At 42.4% G+C, this 23,856-nt stretch overlaps 1 protein-coding gene across 5 annotated transcripts; it reads right to left on the bottom strand.

Annotated features, from left to right (window-relative positions):
- Nucleotides 1-600: 600 nt before the first annotated feature.
- Nucleotides 601-23,688, bottom strand: toe1 (target of EGR1, exonuclease). Of its 5 annotated transcripts, none has more exons than XM_041208092.1 (8): nt 23,646-23,688; nt 22,552-22,729; nt 22,427-22,467; nt 12,414-12,510; nt 10,708-10,866; nt 2,815-3,074; nt 1,772-1,943; nt 601-1,407 (listed from the first exon to the last, which is right to left on the bottom strand). In XM_041208092.1, exons 2-8 carry the CDS (start codon nt 22,660-22,662, stop codon nt 727-729), a joined length of 1,521 nt encoding a protein of 506 aa, XP_041064026.1. In that variant the 5' UTR covers nt 22,663-22,729; nt 23,646-23,688; the 3' UTR covers nt 601-726. The 5 variants fall into 5 exon arrangements, with proteins under 5 accessions (XP_041064026.1, XP_041064024.1, XP_041064027.1 ...); XM_041208090.1 differs by lacking the exon at nt 23,646-23,688 and adding an exon at nt 23,231-23,639; XM_041208093.1 differs by lacking the exon at nt 23,646-23,688 and adding an exon at nt 23,323-23,639.
- Between the last annotated feature and the right edge of the window lie 168 nt (nt 23,689-23,856).

Genomic DNA, 23,856 nt, shown 5'->3' with positions numbered 1-23,856 from the left:
TAATTACTGTTAAACACTCACTTGTCCTGAAAAGCTAATTTTATATTTATGGAATGTCGAAGGTTTAAAAAAAGTTTTCTATTGATATTTTGGATTTATAGAAGCTAAGAACTTCACTAACTAAAAATTTGAATTAAAAATGAAATATTAAATACTATTAATTTGATTGCTGAATGCCAAGAGATATATCCCTTTGACTTTATATTTAAACTGCCAAAGAGGGGGAGAATCACACCACAGATCACTGCATAGCGGTGGGATCAGCAGACTTCACCCAAGTCCAGCCCAAAGTGTTCCATGTTCCAGGACTAGGTTATAAGTTGATCAACATTTAACAAAATAACTTCATAAGCTGCAAGTAATGGAAATCATGCAGTACAGAGAACAAGAATGTCTTTGATCCTGCTCATACTGAATTCAACAAATGGCAATAAAAGGTTTTCAATGAGGCTGGCCACCTCATGGAGAGGTGTATTTACAGCACACTTTCAGCATCCAATTTGACATTGGAAAACAAGTAGTGTCACTTTCCAACAGCACAAAGTAAGCCAGGAAAACACATAATAAAAGATTGTTAATAGTATCCCTCTTACTACCTAGAAGTTTTCTGTAGATTTATTACATTCTTTGAACAGGTTTACAAGAATACTTGTAGGCTGTTTTCCTGGAATTCAAATGTTTATTTAAAAAAAAATGGTTGCATTAGATTTCTTTATGGTTCAGACCTCAGTGCTTTCCCCAGAGCAATTCAATCTTGGCCTGGTGAGCTTTTGAGGATTTTGAGAATGAACTTTTACAAATCTGTAAGGGAATGGCCTTCCCACTCAGATAAAGTTTATTGTGGCAGTCAGGGAGCCAAGGATCCATCTTTGTGCTATCATTTTTCCACATCAAAATGTAAGCCATTATAAATCCAGTCATGAAAGCATCAAACCCTGCACGGTGGGTGCCCCCTTCATATTTTTCCATTTTGTTCTTTTCCATTAATTTAGTTCCTGTACACTTTTGATCCTCAGGGTTGTTTTCCTTTTTATTGTTGCTTAAAAATTCCCCATGCGTTTCCACTCCACCACAGAGATGGTCTTCACTTTCCTCATCTAGGGTGATCCCTGGGAGTTGTGTATCACCCAAAGGCTTTTCCTGTACTATTTCTCCAGTGTCCATTCTTTCTGGTTCCACACTTGCGTTGTCACACAATAACTTAGATGGCGGGACATCAGTAGGAACCATGTTTTCTGCAACTATGCATTCAGTAGGGTTGTCGCTCAATTCCACTGAGTGCTGTCTCCTTTTTCTCCTTGCCTTTTTCTTCTTTCTTTTATCATTGATGCGTTCATCTTCATCAATAATTAGGTCAGTGTTGTGTGACAGGGAGCATTTCATTCCATTTGGACACCAGCCATAAGCCTTTTAAGAGACATGCAAAGACATTTAACAAGTGCATCATCATGAAACACACTTCCCATTATTACTATGCATTAAAGTGGGCACATAAGGGTCATTCTGTGTTAGTTTGTACCCATAATCCCACATAGTGAGCTCCTGACCTCATGCCACTCAAGAATAATGGAAAAAAATTGTCAGACTATCCCAGGCTAGATTGGTTAGGTGACATTAGAGGCTTGAAACAAATCATCTAGCTGGTCTCTGGTGTCAAATCATGTCTACCTAAAGATGATTTTATGGGAAGAGTACAAACACCCCATCATTTCACAAAATTCCTCTCCCCTCCCCCCCAAAAAGGTTAAAATTTGATGTCAGTGGTACTTACAGAAAACCGTTCACATATCCCCATTTTACTCTCTTCTGTAACCTTTTCATCAGCTTCTGGGAGGTTGCAGTACCGATAGTCAATATAACCTGTGAATGCCTGTTGATAGTTACAGAACTCAACGGAGAGATGATTGTTGCTAGTGTCAATTAATCTGGTATTTTCCCTTCTGCTGCAAATTGAAACCATGTACCATTACTAGAGTCAGGATTAAAAAAAAGTAAATCGCAGTCATGCTTTTCCAGGACTTCAGACATAAGCCTAGTATTATGTTTCAAACTACCGGAGGTCTTACAAGAGCTCTGTAAACAACAAACTCCCTCTAATGACAACAAAGCGATACTGCTTGCCTTTCTAAATTTATTTTCAAGTATTTATCCAGAAAGTAAGCTTTTTGCACAAAAAAAAGCAACCAACAAAAATATACTCTAACTTTTGTTTTAAAGAGCGTATGGCGTAGAGTTTGGAATAACAATCTTTTGTTACAAAATGCATCTCTCTAGTCACAATTAAGTACTCTTAATATTTTGCTCATGGTTGGGCACGTCTGATCAGGAGCGAAACACTTCACACGTCTGCATCAATCAAGTGCCAACAAAGGTTCCTGCCACTCTTGCGAAAGAGTGCCCTTATTGTGTTAGCCTGGGCTCAGCAATGGTACTTTCACCTCAGACGGAAGGCTGAGGGCTCAAGCCCCATTCCAGAGATTGTGCAGGCATTTCAGTGTAATGAGGATTGCTACCTTTCGATTACAATGTTAAACCAAGGCTTTGTATATTCTCAATGATGGACACGAAAGATCTATGACATCCCACCCAAGAAGGAATTATCTCAATGAACATTTATTCATTAACTAATATCACTTTATTATAGTTTCAAGACAAGCAAAATAATTTGTTGAAAGCGTGAAAGCTGCTTCAATTGGCAATATATTAAGTATTGATTTCTGGGATTTAAATGATTAACCTATTTTCCATTGTTCAAAAAAATTGTTTCCCTGGTCACTTAACTCAGAAGGAAAATTACTATTTTAAATCACTTACCATTTTTTGTAGGCATATTCCAAGTAGGAAGACACAAAGCGAGTTTCAACTTCTGAAGCGTATTTAGTATCATAAACCCCAGCTGGAAACATCTCAAACAGGTCAGCTGTGAAGGTCGTGAGCTGGTCTGGTAGGTTCGCATAAAAACACTGGTACAAGAATGCCAGGTCAATCAGCCCATTGTGAAGAATTAAAGGCTTCTTTGACTGAATCATTTCGAGGAATAGAGCTCTCATATTCTGACCACGACATTCATTAGGCTGTGGAAAAATACATCAATGTGGTTGACTCTTAAATACCCTCAAACGGCCTAGCAAAGTCAACAAGAAACAAAACCAGACAGACCACCCGGCATCGACCTAGGCACTGGAAATGAGAACGGCAAACTCAGCGCTGTCCTCCTTGCGAACATTTGGGAGCTTGTGCCAAAATCGGGAGAGCTGTCTCAGACTAGTCAAGCAACAGCCTGACAGTCATTCTCTCAGAATCATACCTTGCGGATAATGTCCCACACACCACCATCCCTAGGCATATCCTTTCCTACTGGCAGGACAGTCGCAACAGAGGTGGCACCAGTATTATAGTTAGGAGGGAGTTGCCCTAGAGTCCTCAACATCAATTCAGACCCCATGAAGTCTCATGGAATCAGGTCAAACATGGGCAAGGAAACCTCCTGCTGATTACCATATAAACCACCATTACTCTGCCACCACCCCCAGCTGATGAATCAGTACTCCTTGTTGGACACCACTTGGAGGGAGCACTGAGGGTGGCAAGGGAGCACTTCAATGTCGATCACCAAGAGTGGCTTGGTAGCACCACAACAGACTGAGCAACCCAAGTCCTAAAAGACTGAGTCTACAGCAAGGGGTGAGGGAACCAATAAGAGGGAAAAAACATACTTGACCTCATCACCAACCTGCCTGCTGCAGATACATCTGTCCATGCCGGTATCAGTAGGAGTGACTACTGCACAGTCCTTGTGGAGACGAAGTCCTGTATTCACATTGAGGATACCCTCCATAGATGTTGTGTGGCGTTATCACTGTGCTAAATGGGATAGATTTCAAACAGATCTAGCAACTCGAGGCAAGTCGTCCATGAGGCACCAAACAGAATTGTACTCAACCACAATCTGTGATCTCATGGCCTGGCATATCACCCACTCTACCATTACCATCAAGCCAGGGGATCACCCTGGTTCAGGCATGCCAGGAACAGCACCTGGCACACATAAAAACAAGATATCAACCTGGTGAAGCTACAACAAAAGACTACTTGCATGCCAAACAGCATAAGTAGCAAGTGATAAACAGAGCTAAGTGATTTCACAACTAATGGATCAGATCTAAGCTTTGCAGTCCTGCCAAACCCAGTCGTGAATGGAGGACGACAATAAAACAACCCACTGGAAGAGGCGGCTCCACACATTTCCCCATCCTCAAAGATGGGGGAGCCCAGCACATCAGTGCAGAAGGTAAGGCTGAAGGATTTGCAAAAAACCTTCAGCCAAAAGTGCTAAGTAGATTATCTATCTTGGCCTCCGCCAGAGGTCCCCAGCATTACAGATGCCAGGCTTCTACCAATTTGATTCACATGATATCAAGAAATGGCTGAAGACACTGGATATTGTAAAGGCTATGGGGCCATGATGACATTCTGGCAATAGTACTGAGACTTGTGTTCCAGAACTTGCAGTACCCCTAGCCAACTTGTTCCAGTACAGCTACAACACTGGGATCTACGTGGCAATGTGGAAAATTGTGCAGGTCTGTCCTGTACACAAAAAGCAGGACAAATCCAACCAACCCAGCCAATTACCACCCCACCTGTCTACTCTCGATCATTAAAGTGATGGAAGGGGGTCATCAACAGTGCCATCAAGCGGCAAGGAGGAGTAGGCCATTCAGCCTCTCAAGCCTGCTCTGCCATTCAATAAGGGCATGGCTGACCTGACAGCAATCTCAAATCCGCATCCCGCCTACCCCCAATAATCTATCATCCCCAAGAATCTATCCGCCTCTGTCTTAACAATATTCAAAGAATCTGCTTCCACTGCCTTTTCAGGAAGAGTCCCCAAAGACTCATGACCCTCGGAAAATTTTTTGCCTCATCTCAGTTTTAAACGGCAACCCCTTATTTTTAAAGAGTCACCCCCTCGTTCTAGATTCTCCCACAAGAGGAAACATCCTCTCCACATCCACCTGTCAAGACCCCTCAGGATCTTTTCTGTTTCAATCAAGTCGCCTCTTACTCTTCTAAACTCCAGCAGATACAAGCATAGCCTGTCCAATCATTCCTCATAAGACAACCCGCCAATTCGAGGTATTAGTCTGGTAAACCTTCTCTGAACTGCTTCCAACGCATTTACATCCTTCCTTAAATAAGGTGACCAATGCTGAACACAGTACTCCAGATGTGTTCTCACTAGTTTTCTGTAAAACTGAAGCATAACCTCCCTACTTCTGTATTCAATTCTCCTTGCAATAAATGATAACATTCTATTAGCTTTCCTAATTACTTGCTGAACCTGCATTCTAGCCTTTTGTGATTCATGCACTAAGACACCCAGATCCCTCTGCATCTCAGAGCTCTATAATCCCTCACCATTTAGCTAATATGATTCTCTTTTATTCTTCCTGCCAAAATGGACAATTTCACATTTTTCCACATTATACTCCATTTGTCAGATCTTTGCTCACTCAAGTAACCTATGTCACTTTGTAGCTTCCTTACGCCCTCTTCACAACTTACTTTCTTATCTTTGTGTCATCAGCAAATTTGGCAACCATCCCATCCGTCCCTTTATTCAAGTCATTTATATAAATTGTGAACAGTTGAGGTCCCAGCACTGATCCCTGTGGCACACCACTTGTTACATCTTGCCAACCTGGAAAAGACCCATTTATACCTACTCTCTGCTTCCTGTTAGCCAGCCAATCCTATATCCATGCCAATATGTTATCCCCTGTACCATGAGCTTTTATTTTACGCAATAGCCTTTGATGTGGCACTTTATCAAATGCCTCCTGGAAATCTAAGTACAGTACTTTCATTGGTTCCCTTTTATTCACAGCATGTATTACCTCCTCAAAGAACTCCAATGAGTTGGTTAAACATTATTTTCCTTTCAAAAAACCATGTTGACGCTACCTGATTATCCAAGTACCCTGCTATAACTTCTTTAATAATAGCTTCTAACATTTTCCCTACAAAGATGTTAAGCTAACTGGCCGGTAGTTTCCTGCTTTCTGTCTCCCTTTTTGCATAGTGGAGTTACATTTGCTATCTTCCAACTTAATGGGACTTTCCCTGCCTTCCATTTCCTGACTTATAGCTGCTTCTGGAATGTTACTTGTATCCTCTACAGTGAAGACTGATGCAAAACACTGTTCAATTCATCTGCCATCTCCTTGTTTTCCATCATCAATTCTCCACACACACTTTCTATAGGACCAAGACTCACTTTGTTAATTCGTTTCTTTTTAAAATATTCACAGAAATTCTTACTGTTTTTATATTTCTGGCTAGCTTTCTCTCATACCCTAATTTTCTCTCCTTATTAATCTTTTAGTCATTTGCTATTCCTTATATTCTGTCCAATCTTCTGACCTTTCACCTATCTTTGCACAATTATATATATATTTTTAAGTTTGATATTATCCTTAACCTTTCTAGTTAACCACAGATGCTGTGTCCTTCCCTTGGACTTTTTCTTATTTGTGTGTGTATATTCTGAACCATCTCCTTAAATGTTTGCCACTCATCTCTTTTGGCCTATCCCTTAACCTCATTTGCCAATTCACTTTAGCCAGCTCTGTTTTCATGCCCTCATAATTGCCCTTATTTAAGTTTAAAAACATGGTCTCGAAGCCACTCCTCTCTCCCTCAAACTGAGCGTAAAATTCAATCATTATGGTCGCTGCTACCTCATTAATTTATCCCATCTCGTTGCACAATATCAGGTTTAATATAGTCTGCCTTTTGATTGGCTCCAGAACATGCTGTTTTAAGAAAGTATCCCAAAAACATTCTATGAACTCATGTAGGCTATCTTTGCCCATCTGACTTTTCCAGGCTACATGTAGATTAAAATCTCCGAAGATTATCGCTGTTCCTTTCTGACAAGCTCCCTTTATTTCTTTCTTTCTGTTCTACCCTACCATGTGATTACTATTAGGGGACTGTACATAACTCCCACAAGTGACTTCTTGCCTTTACCATTTCTCATCTCTACCCAAACCATTCCAAATCATAGTTTCCTGAACTTGGATCATCCCTCTCTATTGCGCTAATACCATCATTAACTAACAGAGCCACCCCTCCACATTTTCCTCGTTTCCTGTCCTTCCTAAATGTCACATACCCTTCAATATTCAGGTCCTAATCCATGTCCTCCTGCAGCCATATCTCTGTAATGGCTATCAAATTGTACTTATTTATGTGTGCTCTCAGTTCATCTATTTTGTTCTGAATGCTTTGTGAATTCAGATACAGAACTTTAGTTTTATTCTTTTTATAACCTCTAGTCTCATCTGTTGATATGCTGTTAGGTTTGTACTCTCTACCCCTTCCTATCACGGTCCGTTTTTCATTTCCCGTAATAATATCTATCTCTTTTGCCTTGTCTCTACTCTTTGATTTACCACATCTTCCCAAGTTTGATCCCTTGCCCTTGCGCACACCCCCACCCCCCCCCCCCCCCACCCCCCCACCACCACCACCACCACCACCACCACCACCCCCTCAATACTTAGTTTAAAACCCTCTCTACTTCCCCAATTATGTGGCCAGCAAAAACACTGGCCCCAGCATGGTTCGGGTGTAGATCGTCCAACTGGTACTGATCCCATTTAACCAGTACCCCAGAACAAGAACCCACTTCTCCAACACCAGGCTTTGAGCCACGCATTCATCTCCCCAATCTGATTTGTCCTATGCCAATTTGTACAAGGCTTAGATAATAATCCAGAGATTATGACCTTCGAGGTTCTGCTTCTTAATTTGATGACAGGCTTCTCACGCTGACTATGCAGAACCTCCTTCTTTGTCCTGCCTGTGTCAATGGTAACTACATGGACCACAAAGACTGGGTCCTCCCCTCTCCTACTGCAAGTTCCTCTCCAGCCCCGAACAGGTGTCCCAAACCCTGGCACTGGGCAGGCAACACAGCTGTCTGGACTCACGCTCTTTGCTACAGAAAATGATGTCAATCCTTCTGACCATACTGTCCCCTACTATCATTACATTCTTTGTTACTCCCCGCTTGAATGACTTCCTGTACCACAGTGCAATGGCCAGTTAGCTCATCCACCCTGCAGCCCCCACTCTCATGCAATCAAGCTGAGAAAACCTTGAACCATTTGAACAATTGTAAAAGTCAAGCCTCCTGCACTCCTTACCTGTCTCACTTGCAGTGACACCCTCCTGTCCCTGACCAAATCAGAAGACCCTATCCCAAGGGGTGTGACCACATCCTGGAATAAAATGTCCACGCAACTTTCCCCCTCCCTGATGTGCCGCACTATCTGCAGCTCAGCCCTCAGCTCAATAACTCTGAGCCGATGTTCCTGCAGCCACGAATGCTTACTGCAGATGTTTGCACCCTGGATCACACTGGTATCCAGAAGCTCCCACATCATGCAATCACAGCACATCACCTGCCCTGCCATCTCCAATGTTAATTAATTGCTAATTAATAAAGCCTACACCTCCCAATAGGTTTTGGCACTGCCAGTAAACTTTAAAATACTGATAAAAACTTAGTGTATAATAAGTTACTGATTTACCTGCTCCTTCTGCTGAAAAGTAAAAATCAAATACTGGAGGCTAAAAAAAAGAAAAAAAGCATCTCTTCTCACTCCTTCACCGACCTCCCGACTCCGCATACTTTACTTCTTGCAGTAAACCTTACCCAAAGCACCTCTTTCCCCCCCATGCACCAAATTCCCACTTTGAACGAAATTCCCAATTATATTCACTCGGTCTCTGTCTCACTCAGACAAATCGTCCCTCAGTGACCTTACTGAAGGAGCCTTGGCCAGGGTCACTCAGCTCCTGACCTCATTACAGCCTTGGTTCAAGCATGAATAAAACAGCTGAACTCCAGAGGTGAGGTGACAGTGACTGCCCTTGACATCAAGGCAGCATTTGACCAAGTGTGGCATCAACAAACCTTAGCAAAATTGAAGTCAATGGGAATTGGGGGGAAAACTCTCCACTGGATGGAGTCATACCTAGCACAAAGGAAGATGGTTGTGGTTGCTGGAGGTCAATCACCTCACTTCCAGGACATCGCTGCAGGAGTACCTCAGGGTAGTGTCTTAGGCCCAACCACCTTCAGCTGCTTCATCAATGGCCTTCCTTCCATCATACAAGGTCAGAAGTGGGGAATGTTCACTGATGATTGCACAATGTTCAGCACCATTCACAACTCCTCTGATACTGAAGCAGTCTATGTCCAAATGCAGCAAAACCTGGACAATATCCAGGCTTGGGCTGACAAGTAACATTCGCGTCACACAAGTACCAAGCAATGATCAAAGCCAACAAGAGAGCATCTAAGCATCGCCCCTTAACATTCAATGGCATCACCATCACTAAATCCCCCACTATCAACATCCTGGGGAAGGGGGGGTTGTGGGGTTACCCATTAACCAGAAACTGAACTAGTCATTTAAATATTGTGGCTACTAGGTAGTGGCTAGGGATTCTGCAGCAAGTAACTCACCTGCTGACTTCCCAAAGCCTGTCCGCCATCTACAAGGCACAAGTCAGGAGTGTGATGGAATACTCTCCTACTTCTGCTTCTACATCTTATGGATGAGTGCAGTTCCAACACCATTCAAGAAGCTTGACACCATCCAAGACAAAGCTTGACTGGCATCCCATCCACAAACATTCACTCCTTCGACTACTGACGAACAGGGCAACAGTGTGTACCATCTACACGGAGCATTGCAGGAACTCACCAAGGCTCCTTAGACAGCATCTTCCAAACCCACAGTCATCTAGAAGGACAAGGGCAGCAGACACATGAGTACACTGCCAAATGTAAGTTCCCCTCCAAGCCACTCACCATCCTCACTTGGAAACATATCGTTGTTCCTTCACTGTCACTGGGTTAAAATCCTGGAACTCCCTTCCTAACAACACTGTGGGTGTATCTACACCACATGGACTGTAGAGGTTCATGGCAGCTGCTCACCATCACCTTCTCAAGGACAATTAGGGGTGGGCAAGTGATGCCCATGACCCTTAAATGAATACTTTAAAAAAGTGATAAAAGTAGAGGCAATTGGATACCATAGATTAATTAAGGCCTCGACTGCTGGCATGAAAAACCTTCTCTGTTGCTAGCTGCTACATAGGTTGTGTGTGAATTAAGTTTGGGTAGTATCCATCCAGCTCCTGAACCAAGATTCACAAGCATGAACTGTCCTGAACATGCCACTAGATTGGCAACTTAAGGAAATGCAAAAGATTACATTTTTGTAGTTGATAACGTTCTTTTGATGTTGGGGCTGAGGTGTATTGCTGGAGCACAGTAGAGAAAGCATTACTTTGAATGTAACCATGGTATAGCTGCTCTGGCAGTTTTTGATGCTGAAGATGTGTGCCTTAAATAAGAAATGTTCTTTGCTATGCATACTGCATCCTGATACGTGACGATAAAATTGTCTTGTGCTGTACTATGCAACCAATCATACCTTATGCATCAATAAAATAAATTGCACACAGGTCAATGAAGTCAACATCCTTCTCACCCCTGGTAAGTACACAGTAGTAATTGAAAGAGCATGAAGCAAGAAATCTAACATAAACAAATATAGCGAAGGGTTAGATGTATTTTCTTTTACCTGTAAAGCATTAAGGAATCAAGTCTATTGTTACCTTGTCGTTCCCTTTGTGGTATGGAATTCCTTTAGAATACTGTTTATTGAAATCAAAGCCATGCTGGACCAAGAACTGAACAGACTGTGGCTCAATTATGTATTCATCCATGCACAGGAGGGTGATGTTGTACACCTGACTCAAATAGGTACCACCTGGCTGAAATAGTTACATTTTGTGATTAACCAATTAGAAACACACATTATAAGTATCCATATCTATTTAAATCATCGGGTCAAAATAATTCATTTCAAAATTCATTAAAAAGACCTAGTTCATATGATCTTAATAGGATAATGCAAAAAGGTGTTGACATTAATCCAACATACATGTTACACATGCAGGTAACACAATGATATGGGTTTCGATGTTGTACATCACAATAATAGCTGCTTAAAGAGCAGCAGTTGCACATACTGAGAGTTAACATTGACTGCTGCAAATTCTGGCAATTCAATTGTGTGTGCTGAGCAACCCTAACCTTCTTAAACCCCAACAGCCACATTTGTATAGGGGAGCAAAAAACATTATTAAAATGTAGTGAATTTTTCCCCTTTCTGCAGCTGTCTTGCAATTTTCCCCCTTACTCAGACAGCTACATTTTCTGTGCAGCACAGGCTCAACAGCATGAAGGAACCCCCTTCTCCTGTCCTCCTTTACATTCCCTAAATGGGAAGGTAGATCATGCTCAGAAACACCATCACCCCGACCAAGAATTATTATTTATTTAACCCTGTTGGGGGATACAGCAAAGCTCCATATAATTACACCCCTCAAAAAACGAGGGCCTGGGGAAGAGAAGGTTTAGTGCACCACAATCCCCCTTGCTACTGAGAATGAATAAAGTCAAGAGCAAGTCAAAATTAAGCACAATTCAATACTGCCCCCTCCTTGCTCACACAGTAATCCAGGACAGTCCTCCTTGCTAAGGCAGTTTCCCACTGCCCCTCTCCCTTTGTTTTCACCTTCCAATCCAATTATCCCATGCCCCCTAACTGTACTTGATCACAATACTTTGCTTGCTTAACTCCCAGTGCAATGAAGAAAGGTCATACAGATTCCAAATGTTAACTCTGTTTCTCTCTCCATAGGTGCTGCTAGACCTGCTGAGCTTTTCCAGTGTTTTCTGTTTTTGTTTCAGATTTTCAGCATCTGCAGTATTTTGCTGTTATCCCGGTGCAATCTTGGAGATTGACCAGTATAATTCTAAAGTATTCATTTACAGCTTTTATAGGTTTGCAATGAGTGGAGCCAAACTAGCTCATCCCACATGGAAAGCTCCCAATCTTAGTCATGCTGTTGAGGTACTACAGAGAAGCAGTTGAACATTGCCGAAGGGAAAAACAAATATAAAAATATACACACGAAACTGTCACTTATTAGTCAATCTAGCAGCCAGCTAAACAGCCAGGCTCCATCCAGCAGCCAGATCAGTTTCATTCCTTCAAAAAAAAATGTCAAGGAATAGTACAGGAGGATGAAATGGATAAAGTAGTTGCCTAGATGGATTACATCATATGGTCAAGTGTGCCTCTGGTGACTTCATCTAAAGGGATTAAGTGATAGCCCTGAGGAACTGAAAAGCTCAGACCAACCAATTTGTCAGCATAAGTTAAATGCAGGCAAATCATTAGAAAATAATGTTTCAGAGCAATTTTCTGAAGAGCACAAGGGATTAAATGGAATTTATTTTTAAAAGCTCTTACTTTGTCTAATAACTCTTTGAAACTTGCTATCCCAAGAGATAGAACAGAACGAGTTCTGGCAGCTTGGCAAATTGCTTTGTATCGGTCTTCAATTGACCTGTCAGACATCCAAGAAAGCAAGAATTATTCAGCCATTAGAAACAGATATGTCATCTATGACAGCAGGAGGAAGAGGAAGGAAAAGCTAATTCTCTCCTTAACTTGTCATTTTGCTCAGTAGAGAAATCAGCCAAAGAAGTTCACTTTAAGAATGCGTGTCTGCTTACTATTACTGACAATGTTAGCAGTTAGCTCTCAGAACAGTTGTCTTTGTCCTCACTGTTAAACTTCTGGGTTCCTCACCAGCTAGCTGTCAGAAGTCAAATCTTCATTCTGTTTTAGATCTATTCACAAAGTGAAACATTACAAATGTATAGCTCCTAACTCTACAACCTTCCAATGAGTGTCCCCCCAGTTGTATACAACTAACACTCGTGCATATTTGCCTCAAGTGTCTAAGACAAAGCAGAAACTGTGAAAAGCAAGAAATTTCACATTGGCATCAATAATTGAAAGTAAGCTGATTCTAGTGAAATTTATGGCTTGGAAGGACTCGCAGCACATCATCTCTGTACTAACTGAAAAAGAGCTATCCAGCCTAATTCCACTTTCCAGCTCTTGATCCATAACCCTGTAGGCTATGGTACTGCAAGAATTTTTCTTTTAATGCGAGAGAGTTTGTGCCTCTATTACTCTTTTGGACTGCAAATACAATACCACAACCACCGTCTCGGTGAAAAGACTTCTTAACTCCCTCTAATCCTCCATCACTTGCAATCTATGCCCCTTGTTATTGACCTCTCTGCTAAGGGAAATAGCTCCTTCCTGTCCACTCCATCCAGGCCCCTCAAATTTGTAAACTCTTAAATCTCTACTCAGCCTCCTCTGTTTCAAAGAAAACAAACCCAGCCTATCTAATCTTTCCTTATAGCTAAAATTCTCCAATCTTGGCAAACAGATTGAGGAGACTGGGCCTGCTTTCTCCAGCGTTTTTGAGAGGTGATCTCATTGAAGTGTATAAAATTCTTACAGGGGTTGACAGGGTAGAAACAGGAAAGATGTTTCCCCTGGCTGGCGGGGGTCTAGAACTAGAGGGCATAGTCTCAGAATAAGAGTTAGGCCAATTTGAACTGAAATGAGCAGGAATTTCTTTGGTCAGAGGGTGGCAGATCTTTGGAATTCTCAGCAAGCTCTGGAGATTCAGTCATTGAGTATGTTCTAGGTAGGAGATTGATAAGTTTCTTGATATTGAAGATATCAAGGGCTTTGGGGATAATGTGAGAAAATGGCATTAAAGTAGATCAGCCATAATCTAATTGAATGGTGGAGCATGCTCGGGAGGCCAAATAGCCTACTCTTGCTCCTATGTTCCTATTACATCTAGGCTTAGTGCTTTATCCAATTTTCAAGATGCTACAGACGTTAATATGTCCTTTGTCACCTGTGCTTACCCCATCCAATATTTCACACTCCTCACTGTAATTACAATGTCTGCACCAGCCCCTCATGAAAACAACACAAAGTATTCATTAAGAACCATACCCAAGTCCTCCCCACACACAGGTTACCTTTTTGATCTCTAACAGGCTCTACTCTTTCTTTAATTATCCTCTTGTTAATGTATTTCTGAAGCATCTTTGGGCTTTCCTTGATTTTAGTTCCAAGATTTTTTATATCCTCTGTCTTCCTAATTTTTAAAAATTTCATCCTTGCACTTTCTATAATCCTGTAGGCTTCCTACAGTATGCAGATCTCAGTATCTGACATAAGCGTCCCTTTTTACCTTATTCTACCATGTCATCTTTGGCATTTGGGAGGGGTGGGGTTTTAGATTTGAGAATCCCACCCTTTTCTTTGCTCTGAATCCTCTCTATTTTCTCAAATGCCTCCCATTGCTCAGTCATTGGTTTATCTTCAAGTAGGTATTTCCAGTCCACTTTTGCAACTCATCTTAGCAAAATCGTTCCTTCTGTAATTTAGAAGTTTTACTCTGGAACTTTATCCGTTTTAATCACACTAAATCCATCTGGATAATGGGATAATGATCACTATCACCAAAATGCCCTCCCCCAAAGAGCCCCTTTCACCTGTCGAGGTTCATTTCCTAAAAATACAAATATAGAAATTAGCAGGAGTAGGCCACTCACCCTCTCAAACCTACTCTGCCATTCAATAAGATTATGGCTGATCTGAAATTAACTTCAACATTCTTGCCTACCCCTGTCCAGGGGGTAATAAGTCCAGGACTGCCCTTACTCTGGTTGGACCTGCTATGTACTGGCTGAAAAAGTTCTCCTGAATGCATTGAAAATTCTGTACCTGCTATACACTAGCTTTTACACTGATTTTATCCCAGTTAATATTAGGGTAGTTGAAATCCCCTACCGTCATATAGTTTCTGGAGTTCAGCAATTTATCTATGTATTTGCTATATCTTCCTATGACTTTCTGGGGTCTATAGCGTACTCCTGGTAGTGAGATTGTCCCTTGTTTCTCAGTTCAACCCACGTGGCCTCATTTGATGATCCTTCTAGCATATCATTCATCTTCAAAGCTGATTGTTTCGTTAACCAATACTGTGACCTCCCCATTCATTTTAATTTGCGAGCGTTGTTGGCAAGGCCAGCATTTATTGTCATCCCTAATTGCCCTGGAGAAAGTGGTTGCAAGCCACTTTCTTAAATCATTGCAGTCCATTTATTGTAGGTACACCCACAGGGTTGTTCGGGAGGCAGGTTCAGGATTTTGATCCAGCAAAAGGTGCGGTGTGTCATGCCCAGTACATGCATGAAGATATTACAAATTTTAAAGCTGTATTTAAAAAATGGACAAAACAGCTTTTAAGATGGCTGGCACCATATCATGGACTTTGGCAACATCAGTTCCAGACAGACCTGAAACTCAAGCAAATACCTAATTAAAATACAGACAATCACAGCCGGCTGTGAAATTCACAAGCCCCTTTGTTAAGCCCCTTTATGAACAAAAAGGACCATCACATATCAGCTGACTTGTCTTTCTACTTCACCATGGGCCATAGAGACATCTTTTTCTGAAAGGCATTCAATAGGGTAATTTAAATGGAATGGGTCTTCAATTACAAAAACTCTGGTAAGAATGAAAGGCTACAACATAGGATGTGTATCAACCCAAACCATCTTTTTTTGGAAGGATGATTTTGGACTTGTCACAGGTCACATGGTTAAGGCAGCCATGTTTGTTACCAGTTCCTTTTTAAAAACAACAGCAGAAGCTATTCTGATCGGAAACACCATCTGGAAAACCACTGAACCAGCAGCAAGACAACCACACGGCCAAAGTTAAACAAGGGGATGCAGCGGCATAGTAGTAATGTCACTGGACTAGTAATCCAGAGGCCCAGTCTAGTGCTCTGGGGACATGGATTCAAATCCCACCTTGGCAGCTGGTGGAATTTAAATTCAATTAATAAACCTGGAGTTAAAAGCTAGTGTAATGGTGACCATGAAGCCATCTGGTTCACTAATGTCCTTTAGGGAAGGAAATTTGCCATCCTTACCTGGTCTGGCCTACATTGACTCCAGACCCACAGAAATGTGGTGGTTGACTCTTAAATGCCCTAGCAAGCCACTCAGTTGCATCAAACAGCTATGAAGTCCAAATGAAACCAGACAGATCTCCTGACACTGACCTAGGCACCAGAAACGACAATGGCAGACCCAGCCCTACCAACCCTGCAAAGTCCTCCATGCCAAAATTGGGCGAGCTGTACCACAGACTAGTCAAGTAACAGCCTGACATAATCATGCTTTATAGACAATGTCCCTGACACACCATCACAATCCCTGGGTATGGCCTAACCCACTGGCAGGACAGACCCACCAGAATATGCAGTCAGGAGGGAGTTGCCCTGGTGGTCCTCAACATCAAGTCTGGGCCCCATAAAATTTCATGGCATCAGATCAAACATGGCTAACGAAACCTCCTGCTGGTTACCACCTACTGTTCTCTCTCAGCTGATGAATCAGTACTCCTCCATATTGAACATCACTTGGAGGAAGCACTGACTGTAGGAAGGGTACAAAATATACATTGGGCGGGGGACTTCAATATGCATCATGAAGAGTGGCTGGATAGCACCATTACCGACTGAGCAGTTCCAAAGGACATAGCTGTTAGACTGGGTCTTTGGCAGGTGATGAGAGAACTAACAAGAGCGAAAAATCTACCTGACAGCGTCCTCACCAATTTACCTGTCACAGATGCATCTGCCCATGACAGTACTGGTAGGAGTGACCACTGCACAGTCCTTGTAGAGATGAAGTCCCATCTTCACATTAAGGATACCCTCAATTGTGTTGTATGACACTACCAGTGAGCTAAATGAGATAGATTTCAAACAGATCTAGCAACTCAAAACTGGGCATCCATGAGGCACTGCTTGCCATCAGCAGAATTGTATTTGACCACAATCTCTAACCTCATGGCCCAGCATATTCTCCATTACCATCAAGCCAGGGAAACCAACCATGGTTCAATGAAGAGTGTAGGAGGGCATGCCAGAAGCAATACCAGGCATACCTAAAAATGAGGTTTCAACCTGGTGAGGCTACAACACAGGACTAATTGCATGCCAACAGCAGGAGTATGCGACAGACAGAGCTAAGTGATCGCACAACCAACAGATCAGATCTGAGCTCTGCAGTCCTGCCATATCCAGTTGTGAATGGTGGTGGACAATTGAGCAATTAACAGGAGGAAGAGGCTCCAGAAATATCCCTATCCTCATGATGGGGATGCTCAGTACATCAGTGAAAAAGGCAAAGCTGAAGCATTTGCAGCCATCTTCAGCTAGAAATGCCAAGTGGATAATCCATCTCTGCCTCCTCCTGAGGTCCCCAGCACCACAGTTGCCAGTCTTCAGCCAATTTGATTTACTCCACATGATATCAAGAAACAGCTGAAGGCACTGGATACTGCAAAGGCTATGGGCCCTGACAACATTCTGGCAATAGTACTGAAGACTTGTGCTTCAGAACTAGCCATGTCCCTAGCCAAGCCGTTCCACTACAGCTACAACACTGGCATCTGCCCGACAATGTGGAAAATTGCCCAGGTATGTCTTGTCCACATAAGACAGGACAAATCCAACCTGGCCAATTACCATCCCATCAGTCTACTCTTGATCACCAGTAAAGTGATGGTAAGTGTCGTTGGCAGTGCTTTCAAGCGGGACTTGCTTAGCAATAACCTGCTCACTAACACCCAGTTTGGGTTTTGCCAGGGTCACTCAGCTCCTGCCCTTATTACAGCCTTGGTCCAAACATAGACAAAACAGCTGAACTCCAGAGAAGAGGGGAAAATGACTGCCTTTGACATCAAGACAGCATTTGACCAAGTGTGGCATCAAGGAGCCCTAGCAAAGCTGAAGGGAATAGGGGAAAACTGTCCACTGGTTGGAGTCATACCTAGCACATACATAGATGGTTGTGCTGGTTGTAGTGCAATCATTTCAGTCCTGGGACATTGCTGCAGGAGTTCCTCAGGGTAGTGTCCTAGACCTAACCATCTGCAGCTGCCTCATCAGTGATGTTCCCTCCAACATAAGGTCAGAACTGGGGATGTTTGTTGACGACTGCACAATATTTAGCACCATTCAAGAGTCCTCAGATACTGAAGCAGTCCATGTCCACATGCAACAAGACCTCAACAACATTCAGGCTGGGCTGATAAGTGGCAGGCAATGACCATCTCCAACAAGAGAGAATCTAACCATTGCCCCTTGAAATTCAATGGCATTACCATCACTGAATCCCCCATTATCAACATCCTGGAGTTACCATTGACCAGAAACTGAACTGCACCAGCCATATAAATACTGTGGCTACAAGAGCAGGTCAGAGGCTGAGAATTCTGCAGACAGTAACTCACCTCCTGACTACCCAAAGCCTGTCCACTATCTACAAGGGACAAATCAGAAATGTGATGGAATACTCTAGACTTGCCTGGATGAGTGCAGTTCCAGCAACACTCAAGAAGCTCAACACCATCCAGGACGAAGCAACCCATTTGATTGGCAGTCGACCCACCACCGTAAACATTCACTTCCTCCACCACTGATGAACAGTGGCAGCAATGTGTACCATCTACAAGATGCACTACAGCAAATCACCAAGGCTCCTTGAACAGCACCATCCAGACCCATGACCTCTACCACCTAGAAGGAGCAGATGCATGGGAACACCACCACCTGCAAATTTCCCTCTAGCCATAGTCCATCCTGATTTGGGACTATATCACCTTTCCTTCACTGTCGCTGAGTCAAAATCCTGGAACTCCCTTCCCAACAGCACTGTGGGTGTTCCTACAACACATGGACTGCAGCAGCTCAAGAAGGCAGCACATCTCCACCTTCTCAAGGGCAATTAGGAATGGGCAATAAATGCTGGCCTAGCCAATGATGCCAGATCCCATGAATGAATAAGAAAAAAAGTACATCTTGAAAGTGGGAGAAGGACACACCCCCAACCTGTTCCATCAGACAGAAAAGTAGCAAATATAATCCCTCTATTCAAGAAAGGAGGGAGGAAAAGGAAACCATAAGCCAGTTAGCTCAATGTCTGTTGTGGGGAAGATGTTCGAGTCGATCATGAAAGAGGTTATAGCTGGGCACTTGGAGAAACACATGATAATTAGGAAGGGTCAACATGGTTTTGTGAAAGGGAAATCATGTTTAACCAATTTATTAGAGCTCTTTGATTAACATGTGTTGTGGATAAAGGGGAGCTTGTAGACTTAATGTATTTAGATTTCCAGTAGGCATTTGGGAAGCTGCCACATCAAAGGTTATTGCGGAAAATAAAAGCTCATGGTGTAGGGGGTAACATATTAGCGCGGATGGAGGATTGGCTGGCTGGCAGAAAACATAGCATGCATAAATGGGCCTTTGTCCGATTGGCAGGATGTAACTAGTGAGGTCCCACAGGGGGTCTGTGCTGGGGCCTCAACACTTTACAATTTACATCAATGACTTAAATGAGGGGAACGAAGGCATGGGTAACTAAATTTGCAGACGACACAAAGATAGGTGGGAAAGTATGTTGTGAAGAGGACATGAGGAGGTTGCAGATGGATGTAGATAGCTTGAGTGAGTGAGCAAAGATCTGGCAAATGGAGTTTGTGGGAAAATGTGAAGTTGTTCACTTTGGCAGGAAGAACAAAAAAAGTGTATTACTTAAATGGAGAATGACTGCAGAATTCAGAGTTGCAAAGGGATAGAGGGAATCACAATCACCTAGGTGTTCTTGTGCATGAGTCACAAAAAGTTAGTATGCAGGTACAGCACGTAATCAAGAAGGCTAATGGAACACTATCCTTTATTACCAGAGGAATTGAGCATAAAAATAAGGATGTTATGCTTCGGTTATACAGGGCATCGGTGAGACCGCACCTTGAAAACCGTGTGCAGTTTTGGTCTCCTTATTTAAGGAAGGATGTCAATGCATTGGAGGCGGTTAACTAGATTGATACCTGGAATGAGCGGGTTGTTGTATGAGGATATGTTGGACAGATTGGGCTTGTTTCCATTGGAGTTTAGAAGATTGAGGGGTGACTTGATTCAAGGATATAAGATCCTGAATGGTCTTGACAACTTGGATGTGGAAAGGATGTTTCCTCTCCAGAACTAGGGGGCACTGTTTTAAAATTAGGGGTCACCTTTATATAACAGATGTAAGTAGAACTTTTTCTCTGAGGGTTGAGAGACTTTGGAACTCTGTCTCAGAAGGCAGTGGAAGCGGGGTCACTGAATATTTTTAAGGCAGAGATAGATAGATAGATTCTTGATAGGCAAGAGAATCAAAGGTTGTTGGGGGTAGATGGGAGTATAGAACTTGAGACACAAACAGACCAGCCATGATCTTATTGAGGGAGAGGGCAGAAAATTGGAGTTGAGACCAAAATGAGATCAGCCATGATCGTATTGAATGGCGGAGCAGGCTCGAGGGGCTGAATGGCCTACTTTTGCTCTTATTTCATATCTACAGTTACCATGAGAATTCACTGTTCAAGATTTTCAAAACTCATGAGTACCTGCTTTCAATGTCAAGGTTTTTAGGAAAATACGAATAAATATATATTTTAGGAAAATTTACTAGTGCTGTAGATATCCTAATGGGCAAGCACTGAGTTGTTGGATGAAGATCTATACTTGTGATTCCTGATTCGCTGAGCTCTTTATCTTCACCGTGCCATTATGGGTTCGCAGTAAGCAAAGGACAGTATCTCCCAAGGAGAGGGAGAGAAAGGAAAAATCTGCAAGTTATCTGCAACGGAATAAAAAAGTCACAGAGCAAAAAACTAAGACTGGATCATCTAAACTCCTTTTGAGCCAATGATATTTATTTCTTTAAAATACAGATAGAAGCCAACAACAACAACTTATAGTTAATTAGCACCTTTAAATGTAAAAAAAAAGTCCCAAAGTCCTTCACAGGTACATTATAAAACAAAATATAACACGCCACGAAGGAAATATTAAGTTAGATGACCAAAAACTTGATCAAAGAGGGAGGCTTTAAGAAGTGTCTTAAAAGGTGGAAAGTGAGTTAGAGAAGCAGGGAGGTGCAAGGAGGGAATTCCAGACCTCAGGGCCTAGACACCTGAAGGCCTGGCCACCAACGGTGAAGCAATTAGGACTGTAAATGCTCAAGAGGCCAGAATTAGAGCAGGGCAGATATCTCAAAGGGTTGTGGGGTTGGAGGAGATTAGAGATAGGTAGGGACAAGGCCATGGAACAATACGAAAACAAGGATGACAATTTTAAAATCAAGATGTTGCTTGACCGGGAACCAATGTAGGTCAGCAAATACAGGAGTGATAGGGGAATGGGAGTTACTGCCAATTAAATATGGACAGCTGAGGTTTGGATGGCTTCAAGTTTACAGATGGTAGAATCTGGAGAAAAGCTAGGAGCACACTGAAATAGTTATATCCAGAGGTAACAAAGGCATGGATGAGGTTTTAAGCAACAGTTGAGCTGAGACAGAGGTGCTGAGCAATGTTACAGAGGTGGAAATTGGTAGTCTTAGAGATGGCATGAAGAAGAAATTGGAAGCTCACCTCAGGATCAAATGTGACACCATGATTGAAAACAACCCAGCTTAATCTCAGACCTTTGCCAGGAAGAGGGATGGAGTCAGTAAGTTAAGGAATTAAGTTTGAGTAGGGACTAAAAACATTGGTTTCAGTCTTACCAATATTTAATTGGAGGAAATTTCTGCTCATCCAGCACTGGAAGTTGGATAAGCAGTCTGATAATTTAGCATCATTGGGGGAGTTGAGAGAGATGGTGGTGAACTACAATGGGTGTTGTCAGCGAGCATGTGAAAGCTAACACTGTGCCTTTGGATGATGTTGCCAAGGGGCAGCATGTAGGTGACAAATAGGAGGGGGCCAAAGATTGATCCTTGAGGCATGCAGAGGTAATGGTGTGGGAGTAGGAAGAGAAGCCACTGCAAGTGATTCTTATCTATCTAATCACAGCCAGAGAAAGGAACCGCGTGAGAGGAGCCCCACCCAACTGGATGACAGCGAAGATGCATTGGAGGATTGTATGGTCAACTGTGTCAAAGGCTGCAGACAAGTTGAGAAGGGAAAATTTACTCTTGTGACAATAACATAGGACGTCATTTGTGACTTCGGTAGTGTGGCAGTGGCAGAAACCTGATTGGATGGATTCAAACTTGGAGTTTCAGGAAAGACAGGAATGGATTTGGGAGGTGACAACACATTCAAGGCCTTTGGAGTGGAAAGGAAGGTTGGAGTTGGGACCATAGTTTGCAAGGACTGGAGGGTCAAGGGCTGCATTTCTGAGAAGAGGGGTAATGACAGCATTATTTGAAAGGTCACGACTGTTATCACAATACTGTAATAACATTACTCAACTGAATAGAGAGGAATAAGCTCCTTTAACTACAACTCAAGTTACTACTCACTGTGCCAGCAAAGCTTTTCGTGTCCCAAGTCCACTCAGTTCCTACAAGTAGAGCAATCAAATATAAACGTTCGTAATTTTAAAATAACTTTAAAAAAATTAAGGGATAACAAATGCTGCACTCACAGTATCAAGAGCTATGAAATTCGCTGTCCTTACTGCAAGCAGTATAGATGGCCAAATCTCCTTAAAATTGTCAATGTGGACATCGACGACAGGCACTTTCATAAAGGACATCTTCACCAAATTCTTGTCAATGCAAAATAATTTGTATTTCTTAAATCCACTTCATCTCATTCACAGTCTGAAAAAAAGTGCATGTTAAATAAGGTAATTGGAGAACTTTTTGCACTATTGGCATATCTTTTTACAATGGCACTATATGTCTGCCCTAAAATATTTTCTTTCAATAAAATCTTATCTTCCTCTTTAGCTAATCCTATTATATTGCTTATTCATCAAAAAACTTATAAAACATTATTTTCTTGTCATGACAGAACCTTAAAGTATAATTACAGGTAATTTAAATGCCATTGTAAACTGTTCCAACTTTGCTCACCAAAATATTACAGCCTTACTATATTCTTTTAAAATCAACACTAATAGTAGCAGAAGTAGCTCTTCTTTAGCTGACATTTGTAAATAATCCTGAGGCTTATTCCCTAGGCAGGATATTACAGCTATGCCAGTGGTGAAGAGTAACTTAGGGTGGCGACGAGTGCTTTAGGTGTCTGGCCTCTGCTCGACACCTGCCAGTATAAATTCAAATTACTCATCTTAAAGTGTAAACTAAAAGCTGGTTTACCCAGATTGTTGCACTGGCTTCCCTCGTTTGCAGCTAAACGCAGTTCTCCCAAATTTTTCTGTTACCCAGAAAATAATTTTAAGAAATCAGACCTATCTCCCCAAAGGAAGACCTTTATGCTGTTCTGAGAAAAAAAGACGCCATGTAGAAGGCACATCATAGAAACGTTGCCTGAAGCATGGAGAAGTTCAGGGGAATTGCATGAGTCAAAACCCCTCAGTTCTCTCTGATTTAGGTTTTCCTGCCTCACTCCCCCGTCCCGGTCTTTCACTCAATCCCTCTCTTTCTTCCCAGTGGCTATTTATTTAAAGTCTCACTCCTCCGATTTACAGAGTTAACGCAGTATCGCTGCAATAAGAGAAACACCGGAGGAAGCTGCATTCAGATACAGTCCACGCGGTCTCCATTAACCCACCTTCACAGAGACGCGGGTCCTTCTCTGCGGCAGTCGAGCCCGGATGAGAACTGGAGCAGCCACAACGCCTCCGAGGGGGGAAGTTCCTGCAGCTTTAAACTCGGGGATAAAATTAACACCCTTAATGTAAGGGCGGAAAATTGCCGAGCATACCTGTGCTTTTACCCTGGCAAGTGTTTAAGCGACAGTCTTCAGTGATATTTTACAGGCG

This window comes from Carcharodon carcharias, chromosome 16 (genome assembly GCF_017639515.1).
Source record: "Carcharodon carcharias isolate sCarCar2 chromosome 16, sCarCar2.pri, whole genome shotgun sequence".
NCBI classification, from domain to species: domain Eukaryota; kingdom Metazoa; phylum Chordata; class Chondrichthyes; order Lamniformes; family Lamnidae; genus Carcharodon; species Carcharodon carcharias.
Note: the sequence above shows the minus strand (reverse complement) of the source record. Positions and strands in the feature narration are given on the sequence as shown.

Coding starts and splice junctions, on each gene's coding strand:
- toe1 (XM_041208092.1), bottom strand. CDS start 22,662: ATGTCCTTTATGAAAGTGCCTGTCGTCGATGTCCACATTGACAATTTT. Junction 10,867..12,413: donor TCAAAGAGTTATTAGACAAA/GTAAGAGCTTTT, acceptor TAACTATTTCAG/CCAGGTGGTACCTATTTGAG. Junction 3,075..10,707: donor ACCACAAAGGGAACGACAAG/GTAACAATAGAC, acceptor ATTTTTCCACAG/CCTAATGAATGTCGTGGTCA.